The 27,362-nt window shown below is 38.9% G+C and overlaps 1 protein-coding gene across 5 annotated transcripts in view; it reads left to right on the top strand.

The window, feature by feature from the left end:
* Window positions 1–27,362, top strand: part of CCDC171 (coiled-coil domain containing 171) — a 204,713-nt gene that overhangs the window by 101,649 nt on the left and 75,702 nt on the right. For all 5 annotated transcript variants that reach the window (XM_045021612.1, XM_045021613.1, XM_045021616.1 and 2 more), the window contains 3 exons: window positions 894–1,079; window positions 24,877–25,022; window positions 26,682–26,736. In XM_045021612.1, coding sequence (XP_044877547.1) covers window positions 894–1,079; window positions 24,877–25,022; window positions 26,682–26,736 — 387 coding nt within the window. The remainder of the gene's footprint in view (window positions 1–893; window positions 1,080–24,876; window positions 25,023–26,681; window positions 26,737–27,362) is intronic.

Genomic DNA, 27,362 nt, shown 5'->3' with positions numbered 1-27,362 from the left:
GAATGAACAGTTATGAGTGCTCTGTAGCTTCCCTGGTGTGTTTAGAAACATCCTGTTTTTGGGATGTGTAGTAGTTTCCACAAATTGTGATGGATTTATTTTCTGAGGACCCGTCGACACCTAACAATCATGTGCACTAGGGGGGTATGATTTCTTAAGCACACCAATGTGTCGTGCACTAAGTGGGCTGTGTGGACCATGCTGTCACTAACTAAAAGTTCCCTATTGTATATTAATGTTGTGCTGCATCAAACAGTGGAGATAGGAGATCAAAGTGTTCTGTAACCTAATTTTCCCGCATCAAGGGTCTGTCCATTGTGCTTATTGTCTCCAGCAGGTAGAACAGCTGAACAAGTGTGTCTCACGTCTTCAGTTTTGTTTTTAACAGGCTTTTTTCCATTACACTTTTTTAAATTGTTAGATTAAATTGTCACTTTTTAGATTGTCAGTTAAGTGCTGTCCCTCAGGAGACACTTCCTTTCTTTGTCTTCAGGAGCGCTCTGTGAGAATCAGGTCCACACAGGAATTTATAAGGGTTTAACAGGGTGTGTACTGAAATGCAGAAATACTTATCTGCATTTAGTAAACACTTTTTTTTTTAACAATTGATATATGTCCTCTTTGATCTGTTTTGGAATCACACAAAAAAAATTTCAGTATACTTTGTAAATACACTACAGATTTGCTTGAGAAAATACAACAAATAAAGTAATTTAACAATGTTTTGCAATGAGCTTCACTTTAGGGAAAAAAAGGGTCTCTTGGGCAGATATTGAGCATTTTAAAAACTTTTTGCATTAGAATGTTGTGTATTAGTAAGTGGAATTCTAAAAGTGAAGTGTATAAACAATGGAGTTATTCCATGATAGAACACAATTTATTTCCTTTATCAGAAATTGATCACCCATGAGAGGTTTGAAAGTGCATGTGAAGAACTGAATAATGCATTACATCGAGAGCAGCAGGCACAAATGCTTTTGAATGAGCAGGCACAACAGCTACAGGAGTTAAATTATAAACTGGAATTGCACTCAAGTGAAGAAGCGGACAAAAACCAAACCCTAAGTGAAGCTGTAAAGGTAGGACAATATTGCTTCTAAATAGAGAACAGAAGTTGTGTTTGCCTCTCAAGTGCATGGGCCAATACTGGCAGCCCTCACAAGTACTCTCATGAATAATCCCATGAAAGTAAATGGGACTGTTTGCAGGAATAAGGATTACTCAATCCAATGAGAGTTGAGGGCGATCAGGAGATACTTATTACCTTTTATGATGAGGTCTTGTGGGTGTAGCATCCATTTTTAATATTGGGAGTGGCATATGTGCGCTGGAAAATATGATCACTATTTATTTGTTAAGCACTGACAATTAATTTGTTCCTGTACAAGATACAAATCAAGACAGTCCCTGTCTTGAGTTTATAATCTAAAAGATAGAGGATATGACACTGAGGGCTTGGCTACACTTGCAAGTTAGAGTGCATTAAAGCAGCCCCAGGCGCCCTAACTCACGACCCATCCACACTGGACTCTGCAGCTGGAGCTCCTGGACTCTGCAGCTGGAGCACTCCTGGAATCCACCTCCATGAGAAGCATAATGCTTGCTGCGCCTCGGCTGAAACGCCCCGGTGTCAGTATGAACGGGGTATTGCATTACTGTGCTTTACTCTGCCTCTGGAAACGTCCCATAATCCCCTTAATTCAAGTGGCCACTCTTGTTTTTGTTTTTTGTTTTTTTAACTTATCTGTAGGAATGCGGATATGCCCTTTCGAAGCTTCATTTCTGACAGCCGGCATGCTTATTTGCCATTAGTGTGGAATGTTGCTTGCTGTGAGTGTGTGTGTGAGAGAGAGAGAGCTGTCTGAACTTACAAGACAGCATGCTGACATGCTTTCAGCTCCCCCCCCCCAAAACCCACTCACTTTCCCCCCCACATACACACAACACACTCTCTGTCACACTCCACCCCATCCCCCCCCCATTTGAAAAGCACGTTGCAGCCACTTGCATGCTGGGATAGCTACCACAATGTGCTGCTCTCTGTGGCATTGCAAGAGCTGCTAATGTGACCATGCAAGTGCGCTTGAATCTGACAGTGTGAACACACGGCAGCGCTTTCCCTACTGCACTCTCTGAGGGCTGGTTTAACTTACAGCACTCTTCATCTGCAAGTGTAGCCATGCCCCCAGACAGGTAGTCAGTATAGACTTTTAAAAAGTAGTTATTCTGATCTCATTCTCTCCTCAAATGTAACTTTGGGCGGAGAAAGCATTTGACTCAGTTTAGCATACACTGGAGTGAGTAAAAGGAGTAGGGGGCCCTGTCTCATTAGGATTTAGAAGCTGTCCCTTGCATAAGGGATAACAAGGGGAAAAGGAAATGAAGTGAACGTCAAGACTACAATTTTGCCAAAATGAAGGAGTGGAGAACGAATATGATCAGAAATCAGAATAATAGATTAAAGCCAAAAGAGACCATTGTGGTGATCTAGTCTGACCTCCTGCATATCACAAAACATAACCTTTCTCCAAATAATTCCTGCATCAAGCCAAATAGCTTGTGGTCAAACTAGAGCATATTTTTTAGAAAGGGATCCAATCTTGATTTAAATGTGATGGAGAATTTACCACTACCTTATATTGTATATAGGCTAGAATGGAGCTGAACAGGTATTTTAAGATAAGGGGATGAAGTTTAAACTTGATGTGAACTAGTAAAAGCTAGTAGAGGTATTCAGAGAAGTGTCATAATCTAATTTTTGCCATTACATTTTGGACAAGCCAAAAGGTAGCAGAGCATGGACAACTATTATACCTTCAGGTCAGAAAGAAAGGGTTGGTTCTTCAATACGTTGTGGAGAAAGACGTAATACAATGTTGCAAATGTGAGTGAGAGGGAAAATAGAGGTGTCACATATGACAGAGTGATGAAGTGGGAGAGGTTTAGGAAGAAAAATAGAGCTCAGTGTTGGATGTGTTAATCTTGAGCTGACAGCAAACAAGCCAGGATATTTTGGAGAGACGGTTATGTATTTGGAACTGGACAAAAAAAGAGTTGAGGTATGCAGATATAGATTTGAGAGTCATTGGCATAATGCATATGTGATTAACCATGAGATTGCTCAGTGATGGGGTGAAAAGGAGGGGGCCAACAACAGAGTATTGTGAGAATCCAACAAAGAGGGGAGGAAGATGAACTGTGAAAGAAGAGAAGTCAAGAGGTTGGAAGAAAACCAATAATATAGGCTACAAAAACCAATAGAATACAGGGTGCTGATGAGAGAGAAATCAACAATATCAGTGGTGGTAAGGGGGTCAAAGAGGATGAAGATGGAACAGAAGGCATTGGATTTTTTTATATATTTATATACACTATTAAAACCGTTCTATTACTCTTGGGGTTTATAAAGGCTTTTTTAAAGAAATGGACCAAATATAAATAGATAATGTCATTTAAAGCAGCAGTTATAAATGGCCTAGTCAAGAGTTTAGAGGTGAAAGGGGGGAATGGAGATGGTAGTTAAGGAGATGTGTCAGGTCAAGAATGTCGGGTTTTCTTTAGAGTAGTGGATGCTACGGAAGTGGCCAGAAGAGAAGTAGTAGTTCACAGCAGGAGATAGTTGTTGTTATTATAATTTGAAGTCTTCATTGGAATTAGTTGCAATTTGCCTTATATACTCCTACATGGTATGTAACCAAACTTAATAGATTACTTCCTAGCTTTTTATAGTAAGGAAGCAATTAAAATGTCCTCTTTCTAAGATCTGTTCACTACAATGGAGGATTTCGTTTTCTAGTCTTCAGAAATGAAGATGGCCCTTTCCTTTAGAATAATGTATTATATTAGTTGGAGGATACCACTTCCTATTTCTAAGCTTGTTTTTTTTATTGAGAAAAAATTCAGATAACCCTTTCCACTGTAGAACACCTTATTGTCATATTTTTGCTGTTTACACCTCCAACAGTTGTTGGCTATTGGGAGATTATGATTTATTCTGGCTAGATTGCATAAATATAATCCACTGGAACAGGCTGAGATTTTACCCTCTCATGATAGGGTGAAATCCAAGAATGTGGAGGAAATGGATCTTTGAAAGATTGCATGCCACATTTCACATTTGTATTAATAATCACTTTTGAGAAACTATGCAGAAAATAGAATGGACAACATCCTCAGTTCTGACAATGTTGATATTTTCTTTGGCTTGTTTGGCCCAAGGACAACTACTGCGCTCAAAACGCCTCCATTGATAACTTTTTTGAAGGGAATACGGCCAACTAAGTGTCCAGCCTTGACTATTTAGTCCTTTTTAGTATTGGCTACTGAGATTATTTTAGAACCACTGAGGGAAGATAATATTTAAAAAAATCAACGAAGTGGTGGGTTAGCATAGATATTAATGTTCACCAGTTTTTTCTTAACCTTTGGCTTTGTTTGAATCTATAAAATATTATATTCTATTTACAAATCATCCTCTACTCTACACCTTGCTCTTTTCTTTCCAATAGCGTTCACTCCTCTTCAGATTATTGTTGTTCTGAAAATCAATAAAACAATCCAAAGAATAGTTGCATATTTAAATATTTCTTGGATTTGGGGAGTAAGAATTTTCATGTAGGATGATACAGAACTATTGCGATAAAAAGTGATAGAAATATTTTGTATTAAGAACTCATGTTACTTTTCAAATTTTAAAAAATTAAATATCTATTTTGTTTATCAAAAGCTTTTGTTGCTAGTTGCCTGAATCTTACATCTATTCAGGATTAATGTCACAGGCAAAAGAATAATTTGTACTTGTGTCCCACATATTTTAACTGGCAGGTAGTCTCTCTTCAGCTGCTTAGATTCAGACAATCCCTTTTTTGTGACCTGCAAGATCATTCTTTTCATTAAAGATATATAACTGAAAAATCATGTCCTGTCACACTCTCTAAATACATATAATTTATAAATGAACGCAACACAAAAGCATGTATAAAATGAGAGAGTAGTACATTGTATAAAAAGTGACACATTTTAAAATGAACTTTTAACTGAATTTGACAAAGGAATAATCTTGATGAAATTTTAACAGCTGACGCTAAAATAGTATACATTGAAATCTTTTTTAAAAACGTGATTACCTTAAAATATCAATTTGTCATAATTTTCTAACAAAGAATAAAATGAAGAAATTGTTCAGCATTTTGAAATTTGATTCCCTGCTTTGAAATTTATACACACTTCAGTAGTAATCAGTAAGAAGATATCTCAGCTTTCACTTACTTTCATAAAGTAGGTTTATTGAAGCAGTGTTGCTTAATTTCTTAGCCTTATCAGTTTAGATTTTAATCCCATATATTTTTATCTTCCTAAAGGCATTTACCACTGAGACACATATGGTAGCCAATTACATTTCAAGGTCACATGGAACTAAGCAACAATTTTAATAAAACAAGTCGTGTAAGATTAGGTAAATTACTAGCTCTGATCCCAACTGTCTGTGTAGAAAAAGAAAGACTTTTTATGCTTGCTAACCAGGTATCCAAAGCACAAAGTATAGAATTTTACTTCTGCTGAAAGCATGTTTTAATTCCAAACAGTAAAATCCTCATTTTACCTACTTACAGGCACTATATATATAGATATCTCCAATTCATTTTAGAGATGGATGTTAGTACTATAAAATATAATTAAAAGAATAAAGAACTTTATTTCACAGTAATTTATGAAAGGATTCCTTGTAAATTGATAATGAACAGGGCAATATCTTGCATACATCTTTGGTTTTGAGTTCTCAGTGCCATGTTGCGACCTGTAACTTATTACTGATCTAGTCCAAAAGAATTAAACATTATTTAAAGGGGAATAACATCCGGGGCTAGACTCTGATCTCATTTATGTTGTCATTAACCCTGAGTGGCTCTGTTGATTTCAGTGAAGTTACTCTTGATTTATAGCTGTGCAAGAGCAGAGTTCAATCCTGGAGTTTTGAAAACATATTTACTGTAGCAGTCCCATCTAGATTGGAGTTGAGATGAGCCATTTGGGTTTTTTAGATATTTCTAAATCATTATATATAGATAGCCATAACTATACCCTCCTTTTAAAAAGCATAGTGTTCTTTAACTAAATTGAATCATAGAGACCCAAATTTACATCTGCTGGAGGGGATGTTGCAGGTACCTTGCGCCATTGCAATTGTACCTGTACTCTAAAATAGTACCTGCTGCTGGAGCCCTTTAGTGGTGCACACCTTAGGGAGAATATGGTCCAGAATTTGTTGCTTAGATTGGGTGGCTTTGTTGTTTTTGTACTAATAGTGTAAATGTTTTCATTAGAGAAATATTTTAATTATTTGTTTTCTTTTATTTGCATCATTGCACAGACTTAGAGAATGCCACCAAGTCGTTTTGATACATGGCAAAGGCAGTCTCTGTAGATGATACAGTGTTTTAACTTTTATAGAAAAAAAAGTCACCCATCATACTCAATAGACTTTGTATATGACATCCTCCTCAAAGAGAATCACTAAGGATACACGCACTATAAAAACAGAAAATTAATTTTTTGAGTTTTTGTTTTTAATCACTTCCCATGAGCTTTGTTACTAGAGTGACATTCAAGCTTTAGGATGTTCTCTGGGATGCAGTTGATTCCCAGTAACTTGTATGTCACATTGGCAAGAAGGGGCAGTTCTACACATTGTCTCTATTAAATTAAAAGCTGTTCATTAAAGAATGTAATGTAGCTGATTATTCATTAGTGTACAACTTAATAGGAAACTATATTAATCAAATTTAGCATGTTAAAGAGAGCGTGTTCCCTTCTGAATTGGTTGGAGACTAAAATTCATAATTCATTAATTAGTTAAATGTTTTAGTTGTTTAAAAGTTTCTATATATTGTATGTTCTCAGCACCTAAATAATTTATAAAGTAGCTAAGAATAGATTTTAAATTAGGATTTCCACCTGCCCTATTCTCAGTAGGGAAAGTCGTGGCTTCCCCCCTCCCCCATGCCATAATGAGCCACAGGTTAGACACTCTGTCCTGTATTTAAATTCTTGATTATTATCACTACCTTTGTTCACCTGTAAAATAAAGGAGGTAAATTATAGAAAAAGCACATGGTATCTCCACTGATCCTCCACCTTCCCCCTCATCCAGTCTCCACAACTGACTGTTTTCTAGCTGGTCTTCCTTCAAAAGCTTTTGTGAGCCAATGACCCACCCCCTAGTCTGGCCCTTCTGTCCTCAGCCCATCCATATCTCTGCACCATAGAACACCCTCCGTGGGATCCACAGGAGGAGAGGGATGCTGCCACAGAGGCAGATGACCTCCCTTCCATGTGGCAGGGGAGATCCATGCATTTTACGTGGTTCTGTGGGGCCGCACACCTTCCTCCTTGAATATTTGTGATAGGAAGTGGATTGCACTCCATCTCTTCATCTCTGTTTGCCATTGTAGCGGTATCAACACAGTGTCTCTCAAAACATGAATGTGAGTCAATTAAAAAAGTAATTTAAATGTAAGTTTCAGCTTTCATCTTTGGACTGTTGTAGGCTGTCCATAAAATATGCATTGTTACTAATGTTTTAGAAAATTACAAACACATGCAAACAATAAAGTTTCTCTTTTCAAGAATTGTAGTTTTATATATAACTCTATTCAGCATCTGTAAAAACAACTGTTAATTATATTATACTGTTCTGTAATTATTGCAGTAGTTCACTGGTTATTGAGGATCTAAGAATGATTTTCTCCATTCCAGTGATCACATCATTTGAAAAAGAAAACTAGTGCTTTTACCTCCCTCACTTGAATTACTTTATAGTCAAATTTTTGTGGCCATATATTTCCTTCACTCTGTGTATGGAATTCTTATTGATATCAATGGGAGTTGGTTGCTGGGATAGAGGGAAGCACATGACCTTCAGAAAATAATGGAGTCACACCATAGTTATTGACAAAAAGGGTGTCTCCCAGTAGCAAATAAGTTGCTAAAGGTCTTTCTAGATACTCTTTCATATGAGCCTTTCTGGACATATATTAGCAATGAGCAGAATAAAAGAGAAAAGGCAGAAAAATTATATTCCTGGGCTATGGAATACAGTATTTCTTACTCTTTGTTTTAAATGACAGACTATATTTACATTCAGTAGTTTTTGATTCCCAGATTTTGTTCTAAACCTGCAAAAAGTAAAATCATAACAATTTGCATTGCAGAATTGAGTTTGATATTATCTGAAGAGTTGTAGCATCACTTGTAATTTTAGTGTTTTTTTTTCATTCCTCTGGGGTTTTATTCATGCACAGTGTGGTCACAGTTTCACAAATTGCCTTAAAAACGTTTAAATTTACTGGAAGAACTATCCAGGTACCAGCTTCAAATACCCCACATGTCTTTCAGTATGTTTGCATAAAATTAGTTCCCCTTAATTGCTAGTCCTTATGTATCTTCAAGAATTGGTCTTTTTAATTATTGTGTAGAGTAAGTTAATGAGGTACTGTGTACTTAAAAGGCCACCCATCTGCATCAATGTGCAGGTGAAACAGGAGCAGTCCCAGTGGCAAGGGAGGGAGATACTCCTTCCCGGGAGTCTCTGGCGCCCATTGGCCAGCTGCAGTGTTCATTGGCCAGCATTCCGCAGCTCCAAGGATGTAGCTCAGCGCAGATGCCATTTGAAGTGTCTTTCAGCTCCTTTCCAGCAACTCACCCTATCCACTCTAACTAGGAATGGGAACCCAACCTGACAGATGCTGTGGGTCTAGCGAACTGCCTGTTTAGGGGCTCAGGAAATATTTTTTTCTCCCATGTACCAAATTGGCAGATGACCAGAGTGTTTTTTGCCTTCCTTGCAGCACCTGCAAGACACATCGGGTTAAGTAGGAATGTGCTTAGTGCCTAACTGGGGTGGAGTTGTTTATTTGTCACAACTTGCGGCCAGTTTCCAGTGTGGTTAAGAGAATAAAATGAACTGTTCCTAGAGGTAAAAGAACTGGGGTATTTGTGGTGGGCCTTGGTTTCAGTTTTGTAAATTAATCCCATAGTAGTAATTTGCTAAAAGTGCAATGTGAAGTGCTAGTAAAGTTCAAAGCATTGTTAAAGTTTTTACTTTTTTCACATTAAGTAAAATAGTACCCAAATTCCAAGGTAAATGTCCTATTTGTATTTTTTTCTTCTGCGTGCTACAAGTAATTGTTTTATTGGCCAAGAGTAGGAATGTTACTCGAGCCCTTTTTAGACAAGTTAATACCATGTTCATTTCTTAAAAAATAATAAATCTGATAAAAGGGAAACAGTTTAACTGAAATTACATCCAACTTTATATAAAAAAAGAGAGACTGGTCAGGGTACCACTTCATTATCTTGGGTAGCTGAGGTTTCCATTTGATCAACTGTCCTTTAAATGTAATAAAAATGGCATATGTTAATAATTTTTTAAAAATAGAGAAGTCAAGTTCTGCTTGTCAAAGGATTTAAGGCAAGTGAAACAAATTCTGCTTTTATTTACACCAGTGCAAATCTGGAGTAACTACATTGAACTCATAGCTCATGATTACCCCAGAGTAATTGAGAGTAAACATGGTCTAGTGTCTTTGAATAGCTGCCATTAATGGGATAAGATCCTGATGCCCCAACTAAGAATAGGGGTTTCTGTCAAAGAAAAGCAGAGGTAATGGATTAAGAGCTTGATCGTTCAAAGTGCTGAGCATTCTGGCCCTATCCAGCAAAGTACTTTAAGTACACACTTAACTTTAAGCATATGCGTAATCTTACTACTCACATCTATAAATGTGCTTAAATCCTTTGGTGGATTGGGGTTGAACTTTCAGCACTTTGAAGGATTGAACCCTAAAGAAGATTGGCTACTAAGAGAAGTATAGCATGAGAGTGCCTAGGAAGGCTGGGACATGTTTGCAAAGAACAGCGGCATGAGAGTCAATAGTTTAGGCTGCAATTTTAGCTCTCCGTAGCTGATTAAAAGGTCAGAACTCTATGGCACTTCTTATTACATCAGTTAATGATTGGCACATGCATATAAAGCATTCTGATTTTACCGTGTTTAAAATAGGGTGATATTACTTACCTTCTTCACAAAATGCTTGGACGTTTTTGTTCACTGCACTCTACTGTTAAATAAATAAATACATTGACTTTATATTCAAAGATTAAATAAAAACAAAATTTAAAAGAATAACACTTTAACAAATAGATGACATGAAAACGGGGAGTTTTATGGTCTCTTTTTAAAAAAAGTACAAAAATCACATTGGATGCTTGCTTAATCTTCTGCTTCTAGGATCTTAAAAAAATAAAAATCTGGAACTGAAGGCTTAATGGTATTATTGGTACATTGTAATTATACTAATAAACACCTCTATCCATGACCTTGGAATTTATAGTGCAGTGGGAAAGATTTATTGACATGTACTTTGGAAGAAAAATGGGATTATTGCATAAGTGTAATGCCTAGTTGTTGAGCACATATACTTGCATACCATTTATCCCAGTTAGTTTAAAGCTTTAGACGATCTTTAAGTTTTCATTCAAAAAATACAGGAAGGCTTTTTGTTAAATCCAAAGTCCTGAGAGATCTTTGTTATATTATTGAATCAACTACAAAGTAACCATGTTACCTTGAGATGTGCAGAGGGAATCAATAGACCTATAAAACTGCATGTGATTTTTTTTTTTAATGTTCTAAACCCCATTTTTTCTAGTAGCTTGAATATCAATGCATAGGACTTTTCTGGTGCTCCTGATATACAAGCCCCTTATACTTAGTAGTTTTTTGTTTAAAACTAAGGAATGCTGCTTATAGGACATATCCTGAGGGTGTCTTTATTTTTCACCTTAATCAACTTTTCCCATGATCTCCCCTTTCCTTTTGTGTGAAGTTTAAGGGTATAAAGATTTTTTTTATCTTATGGTTGTGAAACCCATAGATAAACCAACACTAAAATGTCGGTTCCAATGGAATTCGTAATTCATATCTCATTGGCATGAAGTAAGAGAGAAATTCTATCCTACCTTCGTTTGACCTTGCTCAACTAAGCAAACGTTTGCATCTGTGACCAGCTTTGTTTGTGGTTTTCCAATAACTTTTCTTACTTGCAGATAAGTTCTTGGCTGTTTTTTCTACTTGATGTTATTTGTTTTCAAGCGTATCGTATTTCAAACTTGTACCATTCCCAGCCTACAGAAACTATGTCAGGATTTTCACTTTTTTACCATTAAATAATAATATGGTCATATGCAGGATAACCAATGGAAAAGAGAAATTTCAATTTCCCAAGGACAGGTTGTATGAGGAACACTTCCTGATAAGTCTTATGATAAAATGGCTCAAGTCTGTCTGTCTAATTTTGACAGCAAGATTGCCCTGTGTTTTGGGGAAATAGAGGTACACAGACAAGAAATCGTTTTAAAAAAATTGCCTACCAAAACATATCAGTTTTAACTTGCATTCATACATAAAGTAGTACCTATAATCTGTATAGCAGAAGAATGTTATATTTGGGATTCTGAAGCTCTAAGATCTCTAAAGGTTTTACATTTGTAAATAATATATTTTCACTGAGACTCTTGAGCACTGATGCACTTGCCAAAATAAATTACACAACTATGTAGCTTCCTTTGCTGGAAGTTTTTAATTAATGTTGGATCATTGGAGGAATCATTGGTTTTATGGCCTCACCAAAGTCTGTTGAATGTAGTAGATCACTTATTGTTGCTATAGTTGAGTTAGCATCATTGGGGTAAAAAAGCCAAATAAAACCCCAATGTACTTAATGCCAATTTATCTTGCAGTACTAGGAGAAACATATTTAATCTCTAATCTCATTTTACACCTTAGGTATAACAGTTGCAGTGATTCATTGCTTTCTGTGATTTTAACATGTCTGCTTCAGGTCCAAGTAGTGCCGTGCTCAGAACATGTCTTGCCTCTACGAATTGTACTGTGTTGGCATTTGGTATGCCACAAAGCACATCCAGAGGGAAGGGAGATGCTCAGTCAATATGCCTTTATAGCCTTTTGATCTCCTTGTAGAATGCTGGTATGTAATGTATCTCTGAAAATTCTTCTGCAGAATGAGTTAGACATTGCTTCTTAGACTAGTTAAATTTTGTTTTACTGTGTTTGCACCTTGTGCTAAAAAGATTACACTGTCTAGTCTTAATTTAATATGAGGAATAGTATTAACCTGCATAGAAGCAGAGTGGCTGAAACTTTACAGTACAAAACATTTATCAAATAATTCTTTTATTTGGTTTAAAGAGAGTAAAAGAGGGAATAAAAATATGTATGAATATTTCACCCCCTGCAGATATTTAATGCAGCAAGATGTGGTTGGCATAGTATTTAGTGTATGCATATTTTAGTTTAACAGAATTTTGGGCAGACTTTGGAAGCACATGTACCTGAATACAAATTTCAGATTTGGTCAGCACTATTCCTTGTAAGTAGGAGAACTCAGTGTTAGAATGTAGAGTGTAAACCGGTAAAACAACCTAAGCTTGCTTTAATACAGAGTAATATTCAGAAGATTTCTCATGTTCTGTATTCAATAAAATTGATAAACTGATAACGCTAATATTGAAGCAGGGTGGAAACTCTGGGCCAGATCCTCTACTCATGTGAACTGACGTAGCTGGATCTGTCCTTGACTTCAACTGGCTTCTCATATTACAGTGTGTCACTGTTCAGCAAGATGGCTGCCAGGAATAGGCTCAGAAATGGCAACACAAATATCACAGCTGTATATTTTTACACTAAAGATCAATGGAATTCAATAGTAGCATTATTCAAAGTTCCATTTTAAACATACTGTTCAATAGTAAATTGATGTACAGTAAAAGCTTTGTTATCTGGCATGTTGGGGGAAATGGCTGTGCTGATTAATCAAATATTCTGGTTAATTAAGAGTTATACTTTCCAATGGCATACTAATTTTCAAAGAATTAGACCACGATAAAATGAATAAAGTATAAAGTAGTATACAGGTACTCACCAATCCAGTATTAGTGCTGCACTTCAGAATGGTTGGTTTCTTGAAGCACTTAGGTGTATACAGGTAAAGTTCTATACAGTAAGTTATCTTATGACACTACATATCACTATGGGCAGCACATGGCGTACACCCAGATCACTAAAATACACTTAACGCTAAAACTATACTGAACATAATTTAATCTTTGATTCAGAAGGCACTTCAGGATCTTGCAGTGCCTCAGGATCATCATTATCAACATCAATTATCATTGAAGGTATAGGAGATTGGGCTGAATCTGTAATGACCCTATGACACACCCTGGAAGTTGCTTTTTTTGAATAAATACCTGATATCAGTTTACTTACTTGTCTTCTGCCTCTTTTGCATAGAAGTGACATGCAGAATGTGCAATTGCATAACCTCTTGGGCAGTATACTGTACTAGGCCTGGTTACTAGATTGAAGATTTGTATTGGGAGATATCAGAAATGCCAGTTAATAGAGCTTTCCAGTTGATAAAGTGCTGGATAACACCGCTTTTACTGTATTATTTGAGACAGACTCAATCTATTTAACACAAGAATGCTAACACGCATACAAAGTTGGAATTGAATCTTCATTATTTCTATTGAGACAACTCCTTAAAAACTTTGTAAGGATTTAAGTGAGGACTTTATCAACCTTGACAGATTTGAACCAATGACTTAAAGGTGAAAATACTCTATGCAATAGCCTGCTTATTCTAATACTGATTCCCTAAGCACCCAGTATTCTATTTTAGGACCTGCTCCTCTTTCCATTGAAATATATGGCAAACTCTCACTAACTTCAAATGAGACAGATCAGGCCCTTATTTAGTATTCCTTTTAAAGAAGTAGTGATAGGACTAAAATTGTTACTTTTTCCGCTTCATGTTTCAAAGTAACATGGGCCCTTGCCCTTGGCTCATTCCAGTAATTCTGAGTTCTCATATCTCAGAAGTAACCCAACCAAATCAACAAGTGACTCAGAAGAACATCTGTGAAGAGTCACAATTGGTCTGTCCTATGACTTGGAGATGTCACTGAGAATGCTAGACCAGTCCAATGAAATCCTTTTGATTAATATATCTTCCAGGAAAGGAGAACATCATCAACCAGTTTGCATTCCACATAAATCAAATGTTAGAATAAACCATGAAAAATGGATTACTGGGAAGAGGTCAAAGGTGAATGAGAACTAAACTGATAATATAGCTATGACATTTATCATATTATTCCAGTAGTTTGTGTATGTATTTACACACCGTGATTGCTCCTAAAAACTTCCTAAGTTTGCCTTTGACTAGTTTATATTACTGTGATATTATCTCTAATTAGTATTTAATATTCCTCAAGTTTTCCCTATGTTATGAATACTAATGTTATCTACTTACCAAAGACAAATAGCTTTTAGGGTACTGTGGATGTGTGTATTTTACACCTTATGTATATAATAGCAAAATGATTTTTCAGAACAATTTCAAGACATACTGCCACTCATTTATAACTGGAATCTCACTCAATAAGGCTATTCTTGACAGTCAAAAATTGAGTTGGCTCAACATTATTGAAAAATCCATTTCAGTGCTACAATACTGCCAGCTAACTTGCCCTTAAACATGTCTGTGTCTTAAGGAACATTTAGAATGTTTGTTTTTCAATCATGTAAAGCTAACTCATTTGAGCTTAACCCAATTTTTGCTCATTAAAAGATGGCCATAATGCAGACATTTTGCTTCTGTTTTAATCAGACTAGATTTTCTGCTGGGAAGTAGGTTAAGACATGGGAAATTAAGATCACTTTTGAAATGTAGAAGAGACAGGACCAAGTAGACTAGACCATTCTTGGCAGGTGTTTGTCTAATCTATTCATAAAAACCTCCAATGATGGGGATTTCACAACCTCTTTTGGTAACCTATTCCAGTCCTTACCTATCCTTATAGTTAGTGTTTTCTCATATCTAACATAAATCTCCCTGGCTTCAGATTAAGCTGGTTACTACTTATACTTGGCCTGACATGGAGAACAAACTGATCACTGTCCTCTTTTTATAAAAGCCCTTAACATATTTAAAGATTACCAGGTCTTCTCTGAGTATTCTTTTCTCAAAACTATACATTCCCAGTTTTTTTAACCTTTCATCATAGGTTACATTTGCTAAACCTTTTATTATTTTTGTTGCTCTCTTTTGGACTATCCAATTTGTCAACATCTTTTTTTAAAGAGTGGCACCCAAAACTGGACATAATACTCTAGCTGAGACCTCACCAGTACTGAAAAGTGTAGAACAACTACCTCCTGTGTCTTACATATGACACAGTGACTAATACACCCTCTTTTCTTTTTGAAGTGCTTGCTCATGTCCATTCCATGCTAGGTGTGTGCACACCATGTGCATCCCCTCAGTGATATCTGTAGGACTGGTTCTAGTGCCCTCTGGAGCCGCATGTATATGCACTGGTATAAGGGGTGCTGCCGGCCCCGCTCCCTCTTAGTTCCTTCTGACTGCCCATGATGGTTGCCTGGAACAATCCTTCTTGCTCTTGCAAGGCTTCTTTCCCATTTTGGACTTTTCTGTCATATATTGTATAGTCATTGTAGTTAATATATATAGTTCTCAATGTAAGTGTATATAGTAGTGTAAATAGGTGTCCCTGTCATCAAGGGACTTTCACCCCAGGGGCTGGGCATGCCCCAGTCCGTGGGCTTCAAGCCGTGTACCTCCTGCAGAAAGCCAATGCCAGTGAGTGACCTGCACGCTAGCTGTATAACTGCCTCAGGGAAACTCATGTTAAAGAGACATGCCAGATCTGCAGCGCTTCAGACCGCGCACTCAAAAGGAGAGAGACATTCGTCTGGAGGCCTTACTCATGGAGGCAGCCCTCAGACCAGTCTCAGTGCCAAGTGCTTTGTCTTCCATGCGAAGTGTTCCACTGGTACCATGCTCTGCTCAACACTGTTCTCCATCCCTAGTGCTAAGGAAGAAGTATATGGCAGACTCCTCCTTCTCTGCCCGCCACCTCAAGAGGACAGAGAAGTACTATGTCCAAGCCAGTGGGTTTGAGTACCTTTACTCATACCCTCCCACCGGGGGTCCCTGATAGTGTTGACACCGAATGAACAGGACAGATGGGGGCAGTCGAGTGCTACCCCCAAAAATAAAGAGGCCAAGAGACTGGACTTACTCAGACACAAGTTTTATTCGACTGGCAGCCTCCAGTTGTGTATCTCCAACCAGCATGCTCTGCTGGGAAGGTATGATTTTAATCTGTGGGACTCATTGCCTAAATTTAAGGATTCCCTGCTGCAGGAGTCAAGGCAGGAATTCACAGCCATCCTAGAGGAGGGCAAGGCAGTAGCCATGACCTCCCTCCAGGCAGCCCTGGATACAGCTGATTTGGCAGTCAGGACTATGGCACCAGCAGTCACTGTGAGGCGCTGTGCGTGGCTCCACTTATCAGGTCTCCCTCACAAAGTGCAGCAGTCCGTCCAGGACCTCTCCTTTCAGGGTACCTTGCTGTTCTCCAAGCTTCATGGCCTCAAGGACTCGAGGGCCACCCTTCACTCCTCAGACTTTTTACACCTCCTGCCTCAAGGAATCATTTTAGGCCCCAGCAGCCTCCCAGGTTCACTGCACCTCCCAGGCAGGAGCCCTACAAGAGAAAGGGAAAGGCTTATAAGTGTTGCCAACCCCTACCTCGGGTCGGCAACTTTTCAGAAGTGGTGTGCTGAGTTTTCATTTATTCACTCTAATTTAAGGTTTCGCGTGCCAGTAATACATTTTAACGTTTTTAGAAGGTCTGTTTCTATAAGTCTATAATATATAACTAAACTATCGTATGTAAAGTAAATAAGGTTTTTTAAATGTTTTAAGAAGCTTCATTTAAAATTAAATTAAAATGCAGAGCCCCCAGGACCAGTGGCCAGGACCCAGGCAGTGTGAGTGCCACTGAAAATCAACTCGCATGCCGCCTTTGGCACGTGTGCCATAGGTTGCCTACCCCTGCCCTACTTTCTACCTCATCCTCCCAGTTGGGCTCACATAGATATCCCAGCAGGGCCAGGCAGGCCTTTTGAGGGTATGCCTGAGGACGGAATATCAGTCTCGATGCCAGATCCACCCCCCGCCTTTTGTTTTGGACCGCCTGTTGCCCTTCAGCTCAGCATGGCCATATATAGCATTGGACTGGTGGGTACTCAGCACTGTAACAGTCAGTTACACCCTCCAATTTTCATCGATCCTTTACTCTCATCTCCATTCCCCATTCATCTTCAGGGACTCTTCTCACAAGCAGTTTCTCATGCAGGAGGTACAAACCTTCCTCTGGGTGGGAGCCATAGAGGAGGTTCCTCGAGAGGGAATGGGTTTTACTCTTAATATTTCCTAATCTTGAAGGCCAAAGGGGGGGTCTACGGCCCATCCAGGACCTGCATAACCTAAACAAATATCTATAGAAACTTGAGGTTCTGCGTGGTCTCCCTGGCCTCCATTATTCCAGGAGACTGATATGCTGCCCTCAATTTAAAGGACACTTATTTCCACATCTCCATCTTCCACAATCACAGGAGATTTCTCATGTTTGTGGTGTCTCACTGCCACTTCCAATTCACTGCACTTCCCTTTGGTCTGTCGGCAGCCCCATGAGCTGATCAAAGGTTGCTTGCAGGCTCAGGTCCAGCACAGCATTGGTACAGAAAGGGCCACCTTTCAGGCACTTGGTCTGTTGATAAATGTGAAGAAGTCAACTCTGGTCCAGGTTCAGAGGATAGAATTCACTGGGGCAGTGCTCGACCCAAGTCAGGCCAAGGCCTACCTACTGGAGACCAGATTCTGAGGATCACGATTCTCCAGGATCACTAACAACTGCTTGGGTCTGCCTCAAAATGTTGGGTCATGTGGCACATGTACATAGGGCTGTATGCAAGGCTATGTCTCAGACCCCTAGAGGCGTGGCTGGCGTCAGTCTACTCCCCAAGCAGACGCCGTTTGAGCTCAACACTCACAATTCCACCTCGGGTCCTCGCTTTGCTGACCTGGTGGAGAGACCCAGGATCCGTAATGAAAGGGGTGCCCTTTGCTGCCCCTCACCCATTGGTAATCATAGTCTTGGATGCGTCAGATCTGAGGAGCCACCTTCAACAGACTCAGGGCCTCTGGTCCCAGGAAGAACACTCCCTGCATATAAACATCAGGGAACTCAGTACGCTACAGTTGGCTTGCCAGGTGTTCCTTCCCCAGATCTCAGGCAAGGTGACAGCATTGCATCAATGTTTCAGCCCCTCCCTGCTTGTTGATGTAAATCTTCAGTCCTGTGCCAGGAGGCTCTGGCTATTCTGGGCCTCTCTCACACTCTCTTGTTGGAGCTCCTGTTGTTTGTATGAATAATTAAATATTGATTGGGCCAGAGAGCAAAAGAGAGAGTGACTCTATAGCCTAGTGGTTAAGGTGCTTGCTTTGAGGATGAATAAAGTGCTTTCCCACATGTAGGATAGCAGAGTTAAACTTTGAATTCTGTTAACAACTTCTTATAAAAAAGTTTCCTAACTACAAAGAACCTAAGCTGTGTAGGAACAAAATTATGCACAGATCTTCTAACTCAACCTACGTGCTGCCCGAGAGATTTTTCTCCTATGCTATTAGTTACTTTGCTGTTTCCACCAGCAAATTACTGTTCATGCTCAGCTTAGGGGAAAAAACAGCTAGATTCAAGTACCTTCCTCTGAGGAATCTGATGGAAACTCAGCTTATGTATGAGATTTTTGGTGGGCTACAGATGAATGAACATGATTGTCTGGTGAATGAGCATAAGAATACCTAAACATCTAAACTAATTAGATCAAATGACTGCTTATTAAATGTAAACAAAATGGAGTTCAGTTTTTAAAAGTTGGTGTGTTCCTTTGTTCTTGAAACTGAAAACTCAGCATCTTTGTAAAACTACGTGCAGGCATAATAGTGTGTTTTTGGTTTTTTTTAATCTTACTTTCTTTTTATCATATTTAGCCTTAACTTTCTAAAAATTGAAATTGTCCACAGCAACATTTCAAGATAAATGCAGTATCAGGCTTGGAAATTTTCTTATTTTTGTAAACATTAAGACCCAGGGAACAAAATAAGGGCTATAGTGTGGATTAAGTGAAATATCTCAAGGCTGTGCTTTTCTGATAACTGAACCTGAAGTGACCTTTCTCAGACACAATTACAGAGCTGTATGTTTTTCCTTTAATTTCATCAGGGGTTTAATTAGTATACAAATAAAACTTCCCTTATCTTCCTTTCTACCTAATTGGCTTGTCTTAGCTTATATATGAAATATGTGAAAGTGGGCTGTAATTAGGGTGACCGTGTTAACCTTTTTTTCTCAAATGTACTGTTGCCTAAAGGCCTCAAGGCCTAGAAACAGCGCTTGGATTATTGCTTTGCAATCACTATGACTGTCCCATAGGTTTTCTCATGAGCAGAAGGGCTTTGGGTGCTGCAGGTTCCCACTGCTTAACGGGATCTTCATTCTTCTCCCCACTAAATGTTTATTGATTATCTCACTGTTCCACACTCAGCCTCCAACAACTTAATATCAGGTGACAGTCAGGAGAGTTCTCCAAGTAATTAGAGTTGAGCATTGGGGGAACAATTAGGAGCAGAGTTATTAAACTTGATTTATCCTATTCTCTCCTGAACAGTTTCTTGGCTATCTGAACATCACACTTTCACAATCTACCCTGGTTGAGAAATTACTGGCTAACCTGCTGCTTATCATTGTTGCCTTGCTGCCTTGAGGCACACCCTCTTGGTTTCAGTCACTCAGCTGGAAATATTAGAGTCCATAAAGTTTATCAAGGGTTTTAATTAGATCAATCTGAGGAAAGGGGGGAAAAAAGGCTTAGCAGCCCTTCCTTTAAAGCAGTATAAATGGTGTTCAAACAGTTTAAAAGGTTTGACTTTAAGCCACAGTGGCAAGGAATTTCAAACATAAGGCTGAAACTTTTGTCTTTAAATCACTCATTGTGCCTAAGCGTGGGAGCTTTTGTGGCAAATACAGTTGGAGAATGTTTGAAGACCTCTGAAAATTGTTCCCCAACTGTTTAAAATAATATAGCATCAGTGCATTAAGAGCTTTCATTTTGCCATGTTCAATTTTCACATTGTCACCAGCTAGCAAAGATTGTACATGATTGTAACACCTGTCGCAGGTCAGGACTAGCTCCACCTTTGTCCCTCTTATGGTCTCTTCTGAGTGCACCCCTTGAGCCTTCACCTCTCCCAGTAAGAATCCTGCCACTCTCCACTAAGGCCTGGTCTAAACTATGGGGTTAGGTCTAATTTAGCCACGTTAGGTCGATTAAAAAGGAATGTGTCCACACAACTAACCCCGTTCCGTTGACCTAAAGGGCTCTTAAAATCGACTTCTGTACTCCTCCCTGGCGAGGGAAGTAGTGCTAAAATCAACTTTGCTGGGTCGAGTTTGGGGTAGTGAGGATGCAAATCGACAGTATTGGCCTTCAGGAGCTATCCTAGAGTGTGCCATTGTGACTGCTCTGGACAGCATTTTGAATTCCAATGAACTAGCCAGGTACACAGGAAAAGCTCCGGGAACTTTTGAATTTAATTTCCTGTTTGGTCAGCATGGCAAACTCAGCAGCACAGGTGACCATGCAGTCCCCCCAGAATCGTAGAGCGTAGAATGTTTCTACGCTCCCCCTATCATATCTGTCCCAGATTAGAAGGCAAAAAAACCCCCGCACTTGTGATGACATGTTTTCCAAGCTCATGCAGTCCTCCCGCATTGATAGGGCACAGCTTAATGCATGGAGGCATTCAGTGGCAGAGGCCAGGAAAGGACATGATGAAGTATCTGTTGGGGGAGCAAATGGACATGATGATGAAGCATCTGTTGGAGCTGCAGGAAAGCCAGCCAGACCACAGACCCCCGCTGCATCTATTGTATAACCGCCTACCTGCATCCCCATGTCCCATAGCCTCCTCACCCAGATGGCTAAGAACACCGGTGGGGGGAGGGAGAGGCTCCAGGCACCCAGCCACTCCACTGCAGAGGATGGCCAAAGCAAAAGAAGGCTGTTATTCAAACAATTTGATTTTTAGTGTGGCTACAATAAGCAATGTGGCCTTGTCCTTCCCTTCTCCCTCACCCCACCCGGGCTACCTTGTCCGTTATCTCATTTTTTAAAACTAATAAAGAAAGAATGCATGGTTTCCAAATAATAGTTACTTTATTTCGAAGGGGGAGCGTGATTGGCTTGCAGGGAATTAAAATAAAGGGGGTGGGTTTGCATCAAGGAGAAACGCACACAATTGTCACACCGAAGCCTGGCCAGTCATGACACTGGTTTTCAAAGCCTCTCTGATGTGAGCACGCCTTGCTGTGCTCTTCTAATCGCCCTCGTGTCTGGTGCAAAATGATTGTCTGCCGTTGCTTTCACGGAGGGAGAGGCCACTGACGAAATGTACCCCAACCACCCGCCACAATGTTTTTTGTCCTATCAGGCATTGGGAGCTTAACCCAGAATTCCAATGGGCGGCGGAGACTGCGGGAACTGTGGGATAGCTACCCACAGTGCACCACTCCGTAAGTCGATGGTAGGCATGGTAGTGAGGACGCACTCCTCCGACTTAATGCACTTAGTGTGGACATACGCAATTGACTGTATAAAATCGATCTTTAAAAATTGACTTCTATAAAATCGACCTAATTTCATAGTGTAGACATACCCTTAGATTGGACCCAAGGCTACGGTACCCTGTGTATCAGCTGTGATTACTCAGCAGGTTTAACTGGGTTTGGATACTTGCAGTTCTTCCCTTTGGGAGCTGTGACCAGCAGTGAATACATTTACCCAAAACAGCCTTTTTAAAACAAAATCTTGTTTAATATTAACAGTAGGAGCCCAGCATAACAAGACAGAAGGATTTTTAAAACAATAAAACAGTCTATGTGCATATATCTTACCTAAAGACTGAAGCCTATCTTACCTAAAACACCCTAACCTCTGAACTCTGGCGGGTCAGACTGCTCCCCAACAGTGTCGTTCTCTGCTTCCCCCTTAACTATCTAACATTGTCACAAGAGAGTCAGTGTCGTTAAACACCTCTGAGGCTTTTCAACCTTCTCCACCCCCTCACAAAGGCTGAGCCCTCCTGTGGAAAACATGCCTAACAAGCCCTGTAGGGGGCTGAGGGTATGCCATCACTGGAAAGAAAAACCTGCTGCACCAAGGTCACTTAACTCAAACTCAAACTCAAATTACTGAGCTAAAAATAGCAGTGTAGACATTCCCACTTAGCCCCGGTCACTTGACTGGAACTCAAATTACTGAGCTAAAAATAGCTGTGTAGACATTCCCACTTAGCCCGGGTCACTTGACTGGAACTCAAATTACTGAGCTAAAAATAGCAGTGTAGACATTCCCACTTAGCCCAGGTCACTTGACTCGAACTCAAATTACTGAGCTAAAAATAGCAGTGTAGACATTCCCACTTAGGTTGGCGTACTCCCTACTCTTATAAAGAATTCCCTGGGATTTTTAATAACCACATGTGATCTGAGCTTGGAATCTGGATCTTATGTAAAAGAGGGCTTCTCTGGCAATGCAATACATTTTGGCTCAATACTGAAACATTGGCTTGGTAGTACTGACTTTGAGAGAAGGTTTCATAAAACAGTGTAGCAGGATTCTACAGTACCTAGGCATTGACAAAATTAAATGGATTTGGTGTGACATTTTAGTTTTAAATGCTGAATTTTATTTCTTTTGCAGATGGACATTATTTCAATATAGTTTTATATTCTTTAATTTCCTTTTTCTGGGTCAGTTGTGTCTGGCTGTATTTAGAAAGATATAAGTGCTATTGACTTTTAGCAAGCCTGAGATATCTTCAGATTGGTTATATTCTCAGTGCCCTGTAAATGTTTACCAGACTTTTGTGTATACTTAACACACAGTCATAGTATGTTATGAATGCATGTTCGTGGCACTCCACATTCAATATTATGGATACAGAATATAAACTACACAGAACATTCTTAATACGAAGTTACAAAATACACTTACAAGCCCTTTTGAAAAGTTTGCAAGGTATGGATCATTATTATCAAATGTTTAGTTAAAATTATATTTGAAAGATAAATATTATACATCTGTAGTAGCAATTTTTAAAACCTCTTTATCTCGGCCAATATACATGATTCCTTTTTTTAATTTCAAAAGGGATTAGTCCACAATGGAGGCAAAAGTTACAAAACATTTCTTTTTCAAATGTCTGATTACCTTCCAGAAATTCAAAAATAGAACTCTAGAGCAATACATTTGTCTATTTATTTATTGATTGATTGATTGCTCAGGAAGATATTCTTCTAACTTGAAGATCAAACAATTTGACGAAGTGGATTTTCTTTTTTAGGAGAAGCAGAATCTTACTATTTACAGGCATCAGAAGATCTAGGTTCTGCTCCCAGCTCTGCTACAGATTTGCTATGTCACCTTTGGCAAAAAACTTAACCTCTCTGATCATCAGCTTCCCATCTGTAAGATGGAAGTTGCCTACTTTCCAACATGTCTGGGGCCTGATTGTCAGAGGTGCTGAGTGTCCCCAGTTCCCACTAACTTGAGCTGGAATTGTGGGTTCTCAGTGACTCTGAAAAGCAGACCCTTAACTCATTAAAGTTTCTAGAACATTGAAATCCTCAGACAGAAGTAACTATAGAAATGTAATTTACTATACAAATATAAAAACTCTTGGCTCCAGATGTGAGAATATATCCCCTAAATTTGCAAAGCCCGCATGCAAGGACTTAGCCCTGCAACTGCACAGCTAAATCCCACTACATTGTTTTGAAAATTTTATGGTAAATTTTCTATTTAACATAAAAGTAAACTTATAGCCAACTCCTTTTAAAATTATATTTTACATACTGAAGAGACAAAATAGATGGTCATAAGCAAAAATACAGAAAAAATATATTGCCAGATTGTGAACATGTTACTAACACTCCTGTTTGTAACGTTAAAGATCCCTCCAAACAAAAGGGAGAAGGAGAATTGGAGCAATGAATTGAAAGATGTTATGATCATTATATTACATTATAGCAGAAACAGTGAAAAAACCTTGACTGAAGTTTTGCTAGTCAGGTTTCTTATTGTTCAGCTTACAGTGTTATTTGACATCTATTGAATTAATCTGAATTAATTTTAAACGCTAAGCTTTAATGCTAAGTATGAGATTGTTGGGTATACATTAGGGAACAGAAACATGCAAAATATATTGGAGATCAGAAAAGTCATAAAATAGTTGATGTACTATAATGTGATGTGTTAGACATAACTTGCTGTGTAGTTACCACTGATTTTGCCCATAAGAAAAACTGTTGGTTGGTTCTTTATTTTTATATTGGACTCTCTCCTTTCTGTTGATATCTGTAAGGTGGGTAGTATTGCTCAGTATTTAAATGAACAATACCTTGCATTTTTCTTTTTCTTTTATCTGTAAGTTGCTTTATTGTGAAGTATTTTTACTTAATATTTATTTGGGGTTTTTAAAAATATGATATTCCTAATATTTTCATGTGCCCAGAATATGGTTTTTAAGTATTGTACCTGTAGCATTAGTCTTCCATTCAGCAGATCATTTTGACTGTTTATAAAACATTTATAAATGTATGATGCACTAAAAAAATTAGATTTCTGTAGTGTTAGTAAATAAATAATACTTTTGGTAGAAAAATAGTAAAACCTTGGTTTGTAATGGCCCAAATCTACTTCACAGTCAGTCTGTATTCCTCTTTGTTTAATAGCCTATGGCATAAATTGAAGTTAATTATCAGGGCTGACAAGTAACTCTGCTTTCTGTCTGCTGGCAGTCTCTCTCCGAGGCAAAGATGGAGCTGAGAAGAAAAGATCAATCTCTGCGTCAGCTCAATAGACATCTTACCCAGCTGGAGCAGGACAAGCGTCGACTGGAAGAGAGCATCCATGATGCAGAGAGTGCCCTCCGCATGGCAGCAAAGTGAGCACTGGGACCTTAGGGAGATCACTTAAAACAGACAAAAGATCAATTCTTACTTTCATGCGCAGGGTTTTAGCCCTAGATAAAGCAGTGGTAGAAAACAAAAGTATAGTGCTCTCGCTCTTTGAAATTCAGTGATATATCCTCTAAAAAGAAAACTTAGTTCAGTCTACTAAGTGTATATTTTATATAATAATCCTAGACAAGTGCTCCACTATCTGTGTCCTGTAATAGTGTGAGTATTTTTGTTTGCCTGTTACAAGTTGGAGAATGTATCTTCTTCTTCAAGTAGTGTCCCTATGGGTGCTCCACTTCAGTGCATGTGCACCCCTGCACCTTTGATTGGAGATTTTCAGTAGGAGTGCCCATTTGGCCTGTGAATGTGCCCTATACATCCTCATGCCCCGTACTGAGGATATACAGAACTGCTTGGGCGACCTACCCTCAGTTCCTTCTCTACTGCGTTTGGCCTGAGGTAAAATGTTGAGCATGCTCCCTTACTCAAGCCTAGCTCCTAGTGTAGTTAGTGTTAGTTTAGTTTATTAGTAGTTTGTTAGGGTCATTATTTTCCCTTCTTGTTCATTTTTCCCTGATTGAGGGGTTATTCTAGACTTCTGTTCTGGAGTATGCCATGATCCTGAGGCTTTAAAAGGTGTCTTTCCTGTTGGGAAGCTACGCCCATCAATGGACGTTCTCAGTATCTCCACTGTTTAGGAGACACTCATGTCCCCATATGTGTACGAGATCTTCCTTTAAAAGCAGATCTCGAAAAAACAGGAGATCAAATTTGCATTACTGATGATGGAGAAAGCCCCAAGACTGGCTTCCAACCCAGGCTCTGAGAACCCCTCTGTAAACAAGCTGTCGAGTTCTGCTAATGCCCTGTCCACTTCAAGATCCCGGTCACCAAGAGTCTTGAGAGATACAAGTGCTGCTTCCCCATCCACCTCCAGGTCTTGGTCATTGAAGGCCTCAGGAGAGGCAGCATCTGTATCAGTGCCTGTGGTAAAGAGAGAATCACACTCTGAGTCTTGGGGTACTGACAAGAAAAGTAGGTGTACTAGATCTAAGAAATCCCAGTCACAGAGTCAGAAGAAGGCTCTGGAGACCTCAGGTCCAAGAGAGAGTTCCACTGAGGCTCCGAGTGGCTCCAGCACTGTCAGAGTATCTAAAATGTCCTCTACAACCCTACTTTGAAAAAAGATTTGGTACTTTGGTAGTAAAGGTTCTGCCTCAAACCGGTCTGTGACATTGGACCCTGCTGTATCCCTGGTACCTACCTATACTATCATCTCTTATCTCTGCATTGATACCAACAGAGTCAGACCCTGGACATTCTCATATTGAGCGGTCAGTATCTGTGGCACCAGTGCTGAATCTGGCCTTCACAGGATCTCATCTAACTCCAGTCTATGTACTTCCGGTACTGCATGAGTTTTGACACTCAAAAGACCTCCTTGTCTCCAATGAGCCAGAATCCCCGTTACTTTATTTTGGGGGTGAAAAGGTCGGGAGGAATCTAAGAATAATACTTTCTGGATTGTTTAAAAAAATTTATAATATGAAATTGTTGATAAGATATTTGGATTGGCAGAAAATTAACCTGTCTTTACTAAAACCTCTGTTTTACTAAGGCTTAATTTTTCCTTCTTTTAATAGAGATAAAGAATTAATTGCCAGTCATATGAAATCTGTGGAAGCCACCCTACAGAAGGTGATGTATTTAGCACTTTCATCTCAGTTGCATTTGTATTTCAAGTCATACCAATTATATCCAATTGGAATTATTTATTTTCAAGAAGGCTGATGGTGGGAGTGGTTATTCATAATTTTAATTAAAGTATCAAAAGATCTCCCCCTTCAACTTCTTTCACCTCCAGAAAGCATTCAGATCAGCAAGCCAAATGTTGTAATATTGTAGTCGACTGGTATGTTCCTTTTATTTTTTTTAATATGAAAGTTGTTACAAACCCTTCCCCCTGAGTACTCTTTAGGCTTGCTAAAGTAAATTAGGATGCTACTGATCATCCCAAAGTATGTGTAATTGCTCTTGAATGATCAGTGTATTCACTGAGTGAGGCAGAGGTCATTCAACAGGGGCCCATATCAAGTGGTCATAAAGCGTTTGACTTCTCATGCTCTACTTTAATCCTTGGTAATAATTAAATAGAATTAGAAAAATGGGTAAACTCTGATGCACACTCTAAAACATCATAGTGATTTTAAACCATTTTTTAAATTGAATAGCAATCTAAAATTGACCCTTTGGCTTGTATTATTTTGCTGCATTGCAGTGTCATCTTGAATACCAGCAAGACTGAATATATGAAGTGTATCTCA

This window comes from Mauremys mutica, chromosome 6 (assembly GCF_020497125.1).
Source record: "Mauremys mutica isolate MM-2020 ecotype Southern chromosome 6, ASM2049712v1, whole genome shotgun sequence".
In the NCBI taxonomy this organism is placed as follows: Eukaryota; Metazoa; Chordata; order Testudines; family Geoemydidae; genus Mauremys; species Mauremys mutica.
The sequence above is the reverse complement of the archived record's forward strand: the minus strand, read 5'-3'. Positions and strand labels throughout refer to the sequence as shown.